At 37.8% G+C, this 13,150-nt stretch overlaps 1 protein-coding gene across 4 annotated transcripts in view; it reads right to left on the reverse strand.

Moving 5' to 3' along the window:
• Positions 1–10,154: 10,154 nt before the first annotated feature.
• GTF3C3 (general transcription factor IIIC subunit 3) overlaps positions 10,155–13,150 on the reverse strand; it is a 30,648-nt gene continuing 27,652 nt past the window's right edge. For 3 of the 4 annotated variants that reach the window (XM_049712138.1, XM_049712139.1, XM_049712136.1), the window contains 2 exons: positions 12,970–13,122; positions 10,155–11,574 (listed from right to left, as the gene is read on the reverse strand). In XM_049712138.1, coding sequence (XP_049568095.1) covers positions 11,452–11,574; positions 12,970–13,122 — 276 coding nt within the window. In that variant the 3' untranslated portion in view covers positions 10,155–11,451. The remainder of the gene's footprint in view (positions 11,575–12,969; positions 13,123–13,150) is intronic. The other variant, XM_049712137.1, reaches the window with a different exon arrangement.

The following is a 13,150-nucleotide window of genomic DNA, read 5'->3' on the forward strand; positions in this document are numbered from 1 at the left end:
ATCCTGAGTCCAAAAACAGGGTAGATTTCTTTTCGTGCATGGTGTGGGTACCTTAATAGTTCCTAGACATTCTTTTGCTCAAGACCAAAAAAAATGGGCAGCAAGAAACACATGTTAGGGCTCCAGCTGTCCTCTCCATGGTGATGGAGAGCAGTGCAAAGGAACAGAGCTTTGCGGATATGATTGCCCAAATGTGGAGAGTGATTTTGCAATTTTTTCTCTTCAAGTAAAAATAATTAAGCTTATTTTGGGGAAAAATGTTAAAAGCTGGCATAACTGTATTAAGACCATGAAATGATGAAGTACAATTCTAAATTTATAAAATGTACAGCCATCTACTGCATATAAAAAAATCATTGTTCCTCCTACTGGAATTATTTATAATCAAGCAATCACATACCTTGAAATATAAATGAATTTATGAAATACGGTAACTGCCGCAAAGAACTTGTATTAGACTGTTTTGTAACCTTTAATTTTCTCATCTCTTCAATTTTCCTTTTTGTCTTTTTTAAATTCTATTTTCCCCAGCCCTTTCATGGAATTAATTCTGGCAGTTACATTTTTAATTTGATAAATCTTTTATTCTTTGAATATTCCTTTTTATAGCATTTTCTCTTCATGTATACAATACCTTCTCATCTGGGAATATTAATTACATTTTCTTTAGTTTTCTACTTCCTGCACTAGTTCTGTTCCCTTGAGTTTCCCCCCCATCCCCTACCCATTCGCTTATATGAATCTCTGTCATTTCAGAGGCTTTCTTCAGACGTCTAATGATCATTAGCTGCCTGTTCAGATGAATATCAAGGTACCTCCAAGCTGACTGGGGCACAGTGAAAGTGGGAGGGGTTTGTCCACTGGCAGGTTTCACTGGGAACCCCCCCGCTGTCAGTATCTACAGGTCTTTTATCTTGGGCCAGGTTTTCCTGAGAGGAATCCTCTAATCCTTGGAGGCTTGGAGGATATTAACCTGGCTGCCAGTTTTCTGGGAGTTTAATAGGAGAAGGATACTGAGATCACTGTTCCGTGTGTAGACTTTTACTTAATCCTCTGCTTTTGGTGTAACACTCTGTCTTCAGCTATGCCTGGTATTCCTGCATCCAGAGATCCTGTTTCAACAGCTCCAGAAAATAAACCACTGGTGTTCTGCAGGGCAGGGGTGAAGTGGTAACCTACTTAAGGTGAATAGGGCAACTGAGAAGATCTAACAGCTTAACAGACTTTCAACTGCTCCACCTGTTTTTAGCCCCACCTCACCTGCCTTTGGAGGTTGCTGACGTCTCTGATGCGTGAGCCTCTCAGGGCTTGAATCAGCTGGCATCCGACTGCCTCTCCACCACCTCCTGTGGGCACTTCGCTTTCATTTTCCTCTGGCATGTTCAGTTGCCAATTGCCTGTTTTCTTTTTACTTTCCAAAATTATTTCATCTGCCTGTCTTTTATTCTCTGTGGTCTTGAGTTTATGCTGTATTTTTTGTTTGGCTTGCTTTTGTCTTTGGGTTTTTTGGATTTTTTGTTTTTTGATCTTGAAACCTCTGGGGTGTCTCTGTAGACCAGTTAGTTGACTGTTTTCAGCTCTTAGCGACTTCAAGCTATGCCTCAGCTTTGGAGCCAAGCCATGCTCTTCTCACGGGGGCCCCCAGCCAATGACTGAGCAAGGTGGAGATAAATAACCCAGATCATGCTCGTCTCTGCTGAATTCTAGGCAATGACAGAGGAAAGCTGGAACGCAAGGGCCTAGCTGTGTCCATCATTAAGGAACTCTTCCAATGGGCAGTCTGTGCTCCAGAGCTCCCCATTGAGCTGGCTCAGACTGTGTCATCTGCATCCAAGTCTGATGGCTCCCCCTGCCCAGGCCTGGGCCTGTTTTCCTCACAAGTGTTACTCATCAATACACCTTTTGTTTTCAACACCTGCTTCCTAGAGAATGCAATTGGCATGCTAGCTTATGTAAGAAAGAGAATCTCTTGGAAGGATACAGAGTTATCTTAGAGAATCAAATGAAGAATTCACTTGTGAAGGAAGAAGCACTCCAGGTACCTCAGCAACAGGACTCGGCCCGACTTTCCTTTAAGGCTCTGCATTGGTGTAATTTAGTTCCAAGGACACTGAACTTCACCATCATCTCTCAAGGCTGAGCTTCAAAATATCAGGAAGAGAGAATATGATTGGCCCAACTTGAGTCAAGTTCAATTAGCAGTGGCCAGGAGGGCTTAGTACTAATTGAGGGCCATTTCCATAGAGGGAGGAGGTGTGAGCTAATAGTCATCCAAAAAAGATGTTACTGCTAGGCAGATGCCATCTGCCAGTGATTGTACAGGTGAAAATGAGGGACAATATTAGGTAGATATGTCTTATGAGCTAGATTCAGAAAAAAGAGAAATACCATTTATTCTGGGTCACCCAGAAAAAAGAGTAATCACCCTCCCACATGTCTGCCATTTACTATTTGAAAATAACTATCATGTTTCCTTTTGAGTCGTCTATAGTCTAGGCTAGGCATCTTAATTTCTTTCTAGAGTTCTCCATTTATTATTTTTTAAAGAACCCTCACTTTCCTATTTGTCATTTTCTGGAGAGATTTTATGTAAGTAGAATCTGATCAGAGTGAAGGAGACTCTTACTTTTAATGAGCTACTAGTAAACTAGCTACAATCTGCATTTTTTTTTTCAATCTGCATTTTTAAAATTGATGTTCTTGAACTTAAGTGCTTATTTTTTTCTAAACTCTTATTTGTAGTTCATTTAGTTTTCATTCTTGATTCATATGGGTACTTATTGTAACTTTTAGTTTTTTCACATGTATATTTGACAACCTCTTATATCTTTATCTAAATTGTTGATGTTAAGGAACCTGGTGGCATATTATCATTCGTGATTTCTCTCCAGTTGACATCAGCCTATCAAGATTCATTCTTCAGGTTTGGTCATTCTGCTGCATTTCTCCATTCAGTCCATAAGCATATTACCACAGGCTTCCTCAAATACTGCTGAAATCCAGATAGATTGAAGTTATGGTAGTCCCCTGAGCCACCAAGTCCCCTTCCAAGGAAAGGGAGCACATCTAAAGAACATCTCTTCTACACGTACACAAATTGGCTAGAATCACGTCAATATCATGCTCAAATGGTTTCCAGCATTTCCTCTTGCCTGTTTCAAAAATTCAGTTCATTTGATTTTCTTCTTTAATATGCCTCAAAAATTACAATTTGCAGTTTCAGAGCATAACAGCAATTGCTTTGGGGACTATGGACCTGGAGACGAAACTCATTTATAGTTATCCATATCATATTGTTAACTACTTGGGCATTAACCCCTTCTCTTCCATGCTTTTCTACCTTGTTGAGTATTAATGCTTCTTACAGAATTAACTACTATAAGCAGCACAGTGGTCAGACAATTCTATGGTCTTATGTTGACTTTACATCACCAAACAGTAGGCACATTCCTACTGTAATTGCTCTGAAGTTTTTTAAAGTCTCTCTATTGTGGATTAGACTTCATAATACTACTTACAATTCAGTGACATCGTCCCTGGTTGCTATATGTCCTTCCCTCTTGTGAAAAAAGCTGAAAAGCATGAATGTTAAATGAAAAAGAAGATGGAATAATCGTGGATCAGTTAGGACTTTTCTGGGTGCACATAACAGACAAATTCAAGCTAGTGTAAATTTTAAGGTGAAATTTATTACAGAATCAGGGCTATCTTACAGAAAGAACCCAAGGGTAAGAATGCAGCCTTACAAAGGATGGGAATGGAGAACATGGGAATGGACAATCTCTGGGGACCCAGGGAGTGCTCTCTCCATCTCTCATCTCTGCTTCTATTAATGCACAGGCTTTTTGTCAATGGAATGGGTTAACTTCTAGTTGGCCCACAAGGAAAGCAGAAAATGTCCTCATAGCTCTCAAGTTCCAGTCCCACAAAAGGCTCTATCTCAATTCTAAAATTCCCAGGCAAGGGGGGTGTAAACTCTTGACTGGCCCAACTTGGTTCAGGGGCAGACTCCCTGCTGAATCAACTGTGACCAGTAGAAAAGAATCTCATTGCATAAAGTGGCTATCAGGATCCCATGGATGGGGTGAGGATGATGAATTATTAGCTTTTTAAAAGACACACCAATAGATGTTTCCAGGCTCTTAATAGGCAGAAGGGCACCTTCAACCAAGAGCCGAGGGGGTAGGGGCAACTCCTCCCCCCATCCCCCTCCCATCTACCATACCACAGGCACTGGGCCTCCGCCACATGAGAAAACCTCTTTAAATCTCAACTGCCCAGTTTTAGCAAGAAGTAGGCACTCAGTAAATATCTACTGAACAAATGAATTTCTGAAGGCAGGAATTGTAAGAAACTACTTCTCTCCTGTTCTCTGGTGCACAGCTATGGTCTCTAGAAATTGCACAGATGGCAGAATAGGACTTGAGTTCACCTCCTCTCACAAAAACCCCAAAATCACAACTAACTGGTGAACAGCCATTGACAAAAAAGACTCAAACCTACAAAAAAAGATCTTCTACACCTAAAGACAAAAAAGAAGACACAATGAGATGGTAGGAGGGGCGCTTTTCTGGTATAATCAAATCCCAAACCTGCTGGATGGGTGACCAACAAACTGGAAAATAATCATATCATAGAGGTTCTCCCATAGGAGTTAAGAGATCTGAGCCCCACATCAGCCTCCCCAGCCTGGGGATCTGGCATTGGGAGGAGGAGCCCCCAGAGCATTTGGCTTTGAAGGCCAGTAGGGCTCGAGTGCAGGAGCTCCACAGGACTGGGGGAAACAGAGACTCCACTCTTGGAGGGTGCGAAGTTTCACGTGCACTGGGACCCAGGGCAAAGCAGTGACTCCACAGAAGCCTGGGCCAGACCTACGTGCAGATCTTGGAGGGTCTCTGGAGGAGGTGAGGTCAGCTGTGGCTCACTGTTTGGGCAAAGACACTAGTAGTGGATGCCCCAGAGAATACTCATCGGCCTGAGCTCTCACGGAGGTCGCCATTTTGACAGGGACCCACCCAAAAGCCTGCAGGCTCCAGTGCTGGGAAGCCTCAGGCCAAATAACTAACAGGATGGGAACACAGCACCACCCATCAGCAGACAGGCTGCCTAAATTTGTCCTTAGAAAACAGTTGCCTATAAACATACCTCTTGACATGGCCCTGCCTACCAGAGGGACAGACCCAGCTCCACCTGCCAGCAGGAAAGCACCAGTCCCTCTCACCAGGAAGCCTGAACAAGGCCTTGGATCAACTTCACCCACCAGGGGGCAGACACCAGAACCAAGAAGAATTACAATCCTGCAGCCTGAGGAATGGAGACCACAAACACAGAAAGTTAGACAAAATGAGACGGCAGAGGAATATGTCCCAGATTAAAGAACAAGATAAAACCCCAGAAGAACAAATAAATGAAGTGGAGACAGGCAATCTACCTCAAAAAGAATTCAGAGTAATGACAGTACTTACATCATCCAAACAGAAAATCAGTAAGGAAACACAGGGCTAAAATGACACATTAAACCAGATGAACTTAATTGATGGTTATAGAACATGCCATCTGAAAGCAGCAGAATACACATTCTTCTCAAGTGCTCATGGAACGTTCTCCAGGACTGATCACATGGTGGGCCACAAAGCGAGCCTTGGTAAACTTAAGGATACTGAAATCATATCAAGCATGTTTTCCGACCACAACACCATAAGATTAGAAATCAACTACAAGAAAAAAAAATGTAATAAAAACACGTGGAGGCTAAATGATATGTTACTAAACAACCAATGGATCACGGAAGAAATCAAAGAGGAAATCAAAAAATACCTGGAGACAAATGAAAATAAAAACACGATGATCCAAAACCTATGGGATGCAGCAAAAGCAATTTTAAGAAGGAAGTTTATAGCAATACAATCTTACATCAGGAAACAAGAAAAATCTCAACTTAAAAAACCTAACCTTACCCCAAAAGCAACTAGAGAAAGAAGAACAAACAAAACCCAAAGTTAGTATCAATAGAAGGAAAGAAATCATAAAGATCAGAGCAGAAATAAATGAAAGAGAAACAAAGAAAATAGAAAAGATCAATGAAACTAAAAGCTGGTTTTTGAAAAAAATAAACAAAATTGATAAACCATTAGCCAGACTCATCAAGAAAAAAAGGGAGAAGACTCAAATCAATAAAATCAGAAATGAAAAAGAAGTTACAACAGACACTGCAGAAATACAAAGGATCATAAGAGACTACTACAAGCAACTATATGCCAATAAAATGGACAACCTAGAAGAAATGGACAAATTATTAGAAAGGTATAATCTCCCAAGACTGAACCAGAAAGAAATAGAAAATATGAACAGACCAATCACAAGCACTGAAATTAAAACTCTGATTAAAAAACTCCCAACAGGGTTTCCCTGGTGGCACAGTGGTTGAGAGTCCGCCTGCCAATGCAGGGGACATGGGTTCGTGCCCCGGTCTGGGAAGATCCCACGTGCCGCGGAGCAGCTGGGCCCATGAGCCATGGCCGCTGAGCCTGCGCGTCCGGAGCCTGTGCTCTGCAACGGGAGAGGCCAAAACACTGAGAGGCCCGCATACCGCAAAAAACAAAAACAAAAACAAAAAAACTCCCAACAAACAAAAGTCCAGGACCAGATGACTTCACAGGCGAATTCTATCATACATCTAGAGGAGAGTTACCACCTATCCTTCTGAAACTATTACAAAAAATTGCAGAGGAAGGACACTCCCAAACTCATTCTTTGAGGCCACCATCACCCTGATACCAAAACCAAAGATACCACAAAAAAGAAAATTACAAGCCAATATCAGTGATGAACAAGATGCAAAAATCCTCAACAAAATACTAGCAAACCAAATCCAACAATATGTTAAAAGGATCAAACACCATGATCAATTCGGATTTATCTGAGTGATGCAAGGATTTTTCAATATCTGAAAATCAATTAGTATGACACACCACATCAACAAATTGAAGAATAAAAATCATATGATCATCTCAATAGACGCAGAAAAAGCTTTTGACAAAGTTCAACACCCATTTATGATAAAACAAAAAAACTCTCCAGAAAGTGGGCATAGAGGGAACCTACCTCAACATAATAAAGGTCATATATGACAAACCTACAGCTAACAGCATATTCAATGATGAAAAGCTGGAAGCACTTCCTCTAAGATCAGGAACAAGACAAGGGTGCCCACACTCACCACATTTATTCAACATAGTTTTGGAAGTCCTAGCCATGACAATCAGAGAACAAAAAGAAATAAAAGGAAACCAAATTGGAAAAAAAGAAGTAAAACTGTCACTGTTTGCAGATGACATAATCCTATAAATAGAAAACCCTAAAGATGCTACCAGAAAACTACTAGATCTCATCAATGAATTCAGTACCGTTACAGGATACAAAACTAATACACAGAAATCTGTTGCATTTCTATACATTAACAATGAAAGATCAGAAAGAGAAATTAAGGAAACAATCCCATTTACCATTGCATTCAAAAGAATAAAAGCCCTAGGAATAAACCTACCTAAGGAGGCAAAAGAACTGTACTCTGAAAACCGATGAAGGAAATTGAAGATCGCACAGATGGAAAAATATACTATGTTCTTGGATTGGAAGAATCAATATTGTCAAAATGACTATACAACCAAGGCAATCTACAGATTCAATGCAATCCCTATCAAATTACCCATGGCATTTTTCACAGAACTAGAACCAAAAATTTTACAATTTGTATGGAAACACAAAAGACCCCAAATAGCCAAAGCAATCCCAAGAAGGAAAAATGAAGCTGAAGGAATCAGACTCCCTGACTTCTGACTATACTACAAAGCTACAGTCATCAAAACAGTATGGTACTGGCACAAAAACAGAATTATAGATCAATGGAACAGGATAGAAAGTTCAGAAATAAATCCATGTGCCTATGGTCAATTCATCTATGACAAAGGAGGCAACAATACAATGGAGAAAAGACAGTCTCTTCAATAAGTGGTGCTGGGAAAACTGGACAGCTACATGTAAAAGAATGAAACTAGAACATTCTCTAACAGCATACACAAAAATAAACTCAAAATGAATTAAAGACCTAAATGTAAGACTGGATAATATAGGGAATTCCCTGGCAGTTCAGTGGTTAGGACTGTGTGCTCTCACTACTGAGGGCCCGGGTTTGATCCTTCGTCAGGGAACTAAGATCCCACAAGCTGCATGGCACAGCCAAAAAGTAAATAAATTTTAAAAAAAGACTGGATACTATAAAGCTCTTAGAGGACAACATAAATCATATTTTCAAATTTGACATATTTATGTCAAAGGCAGGACACTCTTTGACATAAATCATAGCAATATCATTTTGGATCCACCTCCTATAGTAATGAAAAAAATAAACAAAAATAAACAAATTGGACCTAATTAAACTTAAAAGCTTTTGCATAGCAAAGGAAATCATAAACAAAATGAAAAGGCAACCCATATTATGAAAAAAAATTTGCAAATGATGCGACCAACAAGGGATTAATCTCCAAAATACACAAACGGCTCATGCAACTCAGTATCAAGCAACCCAATCAAAAAAATGGGCAGAAGATCTAAATAGACATTTCTTCAAAGAAGACATACAGATGGCCAATAAGCACATGAAAAGATGCTCAACATCACTTATTATTAGAGAACTGCAAATCAAAACTACAATGAGGTATCACCTCACACTGGTTAGAATGGCCATCATCAAAAAGTGTACAAACAATAAATGCTGGAGAGGGTGTGGGAAAAAGGGAACCCTCCTACACTGTGGGTGGGAATGTAAACTGGTACAACCACTATGGAGAACAGTATGGAAGTATGTTAAAAAACTAAAACAGAAATACCATATGATCCAGCAATCCCACTCCTGGACATATATCTGGAGAAAACCGTAGTTTGAAAAAGATATGGATACCCAAATGTTCATTGCAGCACTATTTACAATAGCCAAGACACGGAAGCAACCTAAATGTCCACTGATAGGAATGAATAAAGATGTGGTACATATATACAATGGAATACCACTCAGCCATAAAAAAGAATGAAATAATGTCATTTGCAGCAACATGGATGGACCTAGAGATGATCATACTAAGTGAAGTAAATCAGAGAAAGACAAATATCGTATGATATCACTTATATGTGGAATCTAAAAAACTGATACAAATGAACTTATTTACAAAACAAAAACAGATTCACAGACTCTGAAAACCAACTTATAGTTACCAATGGGGACGTGTGGAAAGGAGGGATAAATTAGGAAGTTGGGATTAACATATACACACTGCTATATATAAAATAGATAACCAACAAGGACCTACTGTATAGCACAGAGAACTGTACTCAATATTCTGTAATAACGTATATGAGAAAAGAATCTGAAAAAGAATGGATATATGTATATGTATAATTGAATCACTTTGCTGTACACCTAAAACACAACATTGTAGATCAACTATAAAATAAAAATTTAATTAAAAAAATAGGAAAAATAAAATGAAAACTTTTTTAATTAAAAAAAAATAGGCAGAAGGCCTGGAGGATAGAAAAAATAACTGCTCATCTCCTTCTTTCTAAAGTAAATTTATGCTCAATTTTTATGTTGTTACTTGGAACTGTAGCAAGTATGTTCCTCCAAAGGAACATCTCTGAGCAAGGAGTAGCTTGCTAGTGATCCTGAACATGGTATTTAATCTCATAAATAAGATGGGGATGATCATAACAACAACACCTACCTTGCAGGTGATTCTCCGATAGAATCAGAGTTAATGAATCTAAAATATCCTGCACTGTACTTAGAACACAGTAGCATAGTAAAAACACTCAGCAAATGGTAGTTATGATTTTAAATGTTAAACAAACTCATGCAATTATCAGCTTTTTTTTCTTAGAAGACTGCTAGAGAGATTTATTGTGTCCTCCAAGGCTATTCAGCAGATACTGGAGTTACAGCACAGTGACTTTAATTCAAGAGAGAAATTCTGAACACAGAGTACTCAACTCCACAGGATTCCAAGACACAAATCTACCTGATCACTCTATCACAGTCGGCTTTATTATTACCTGCAAATGGCATGAAATAAAATATATATATAAGCATATGAAACAACTTTAATTACAAAAATAAAGTTTATTTAAATTCTATATATACACACACATACACACATACAGAGTGCACCATACATTTACTTATTACATACAAATTCTGCTTCTCAACTACAAAGTTATGTATACAGTGTAAACAGTGGTAAGAATTCCTAAAAAGCCCCCACTGTACTTCTTTCATCCTACGTCTCATACTTGTTTTCCTCCCACAGTTGGACAGGGTCTTATAATCCATATGTACATTTATTATAGTATTTGTTTCCCCCTACAAAGAAACTCTAAAAAGCTCTTATTAAACCAAGTATATCTAACAAGTACTGTTATCTTAGATCCAAGAATATGTAATATTTGAGATACGTAAAAGGTTTTTATCTGTTTCGACTTCATCAGTAACACCTTATTCCATACATACAATTCCCTAGTCTTCCTATTACACTCCTAGTGATCTTGAAATGAAAACCAGGTCATGGCTATTGAACCTAGTCACCTTTTCTTTTTTTCTTTTGGTCAGAAAGCCAAACATTGATAATGCATTTTTGTATTTGCCTCAGAGCAGTTTGCTATGAATTAAGCCCAGCCTCCCAGCTCTCAGTCTTTATGGCTAAGATACATGCAGGTGAAAAGTAAAAGATTAACTCCATTACTTGTCTTCCTACCACATAACCATTTAAAATAAGTTTGCAAGGAACTAAGTGAATTACATAATTGTGCTGATGTTAAGAGTCCCAATCTGTCTTTCCTCTACTAAGCAACCTCCTTTTCTATGTATTTGAAAAACTAATGGCAATAGTAACAGGGCACTAAGAAATGGATGGCTGACAACAATGATATATGTAGAAATGTAGCAAACATTTCTTTCAAATAAATATATGCTCAAGGTCTGTATTTAAAGAACTGTATTGAGAGGTAATATCTTTCTCACTACTGTATTCCAAACACCTATCACAGTGCCTGGTACATAGTAGGTGTTTAATATACAGTATTAAATACACAAATGAATAAATGGTGTGAAAAAAATAATGTATTCAACTCTATGCTGGTTCAATGGCTAATACTGTCCATTTCAGCTTGGGGGACAACTTACCAAAAAATGGTAACGGAAAATGACAGACCAATATAAAATTCTTGCAGGAATGATAATTTTGCATATCTACCAAAAAATTATTATCATATATTAAAAATGAAATACACGGATAATTCTGAAATTATCATGTCCATTTTTGGGTTAATAATAAGCCCTGAGACAGAAAATACTGGTCCATGCACAGCAGCTGCCCAAGCTACTTACCCAGCTGAGGGGCTTTATATAGAACAATAAGTATATAAAAGCTTCTGAGCCATTCCAATATTCCCGCTGTTCTGATATATGAGAGACAAATTGTAGGCAATATCTCTTCGTAAGTCTAACTGGTCAACTTCCATACCCTAGGGGGAAAAAATATATGAATGAGTTATATTTCAAACTGACAACCAGGACAATTTTATGGCAAATAAATAGTTTTGTAAGTGTTCAAAAAACTATTAAAATTCATAATACTAAAAAAAATTATAAAACTAGACATATACCTTGGATTTAAATTTTTATTAGGTAATGCTGATTCAGTTAATTGTTACAGTAACTGTATCATCAAATATTTTTAAATGTGTAACCAATAAGTTAAAGAAAAAAGTTTCATCCGCAAGACATGGCAGAATGAACTGTAGATGAATTAGGATTTAAGAGTAAAAAAGTGAAACCATAAAAGAAAAATACCGTTGAAAAATACAACAATATAATCTTGGGTAGGAAAGGCCCTTCTAAGTATAACAGCAAAAGTAGAAACTATAAAGAGAAAGATTGATATGACTTCATAAAAAATGTAAAACTTCTGCATGCAAAAAAAAAAATCATAAAACAAATGACCAGATGGGAAAAAAATACCTGTACTATATAACAGAAAGGCATATAAAGAATAGGTCTAGGAGGGCATACACCAAATTGATTATAATGATTACCTTATGAGTGTTATTACCTTTTTTTCTACTTAAATAACAAAGCAATGAACTCAATGGAATAGATTAGATCTATGTTCCTAATCTTCCCCATGCAAAATTTTGTAGTCAACTGAAAAAACATCGGCAACAATGAAAAATGATACCTATAAAGCTTAAGGAGCAATACATAAAGTACTTATGAAATGAAGAACACAAAAGTATATGTATTTCATCAGCATAACTGTAAGAATATGTATTCATTTGCTTAACGGCTAAACTTGAACAAGGGTAATAGAAAACAGTTGTGAGGGAATGTGGGGATTATGAGTGCAACTTAAAAAAATTAACTGTGAAAACATACTTTCCTTCAGAAATTAAAAATCAGGCTTTAAACACAGACTATCATAGTATTGGCAACACTTCACCCTACATTACATTATCTTAAACAAAACTGCATTTATATTGGTCTTTCATTTTTATAAAGAAGTATGTTAGTTACACTTTTGAACTTGGAAATGAATAATGGCTACATTACTCGATATTCAGGCTTCCTGTCTACCATCTCACACCTGTTAACCACAGGGGCTATCTTAGGATAACTGAAATGGCCATAACCAGAAGTCATATATGGCCACATGGTTGCTGATCAGGTCATTAAGGCCAGGATATCAAAGAATTACTTGTTGCTGAACATAATTAAATAAGTGCATTCAATAAAGGGAAAATATATTTTAATATATAAGCTACAATTAATTTCACTGTCTGGACCACTACACTGAGCTAACTGCACTTATCTACAGATGAAATGAGGTGACTCCTCAGTTTTTAGAGTAAATCATACAATACCTCTACCATGAATGGAGGGAGCTCCAGGGCCTTCTGATAATAGTGGATTGCAAGGTGAATCAGCCCCAGTTGGTGAAGGCCACGGCCCAAATTGTAGAATGATTCCTGGCAAGGCCCACGTAGACTGAGGTATCGATTAAGAAAGGAAAAGCCCTACCAAAAAGAAAAAGATAAATAATTC

This window comes from Orcinus orca, chromosome 7 (genome assembly GCF_937001465.1).
Source record: "Orcinus orca chromosome 7, mOrcOrc1.1, whole genome shotgun sequence".
Lineage (NCBI taxonomy): Eukaryota > Metazoa > Chordata > Mammalia > Artiodactyla > Delphinidae > Orcinus > Orcinus orca.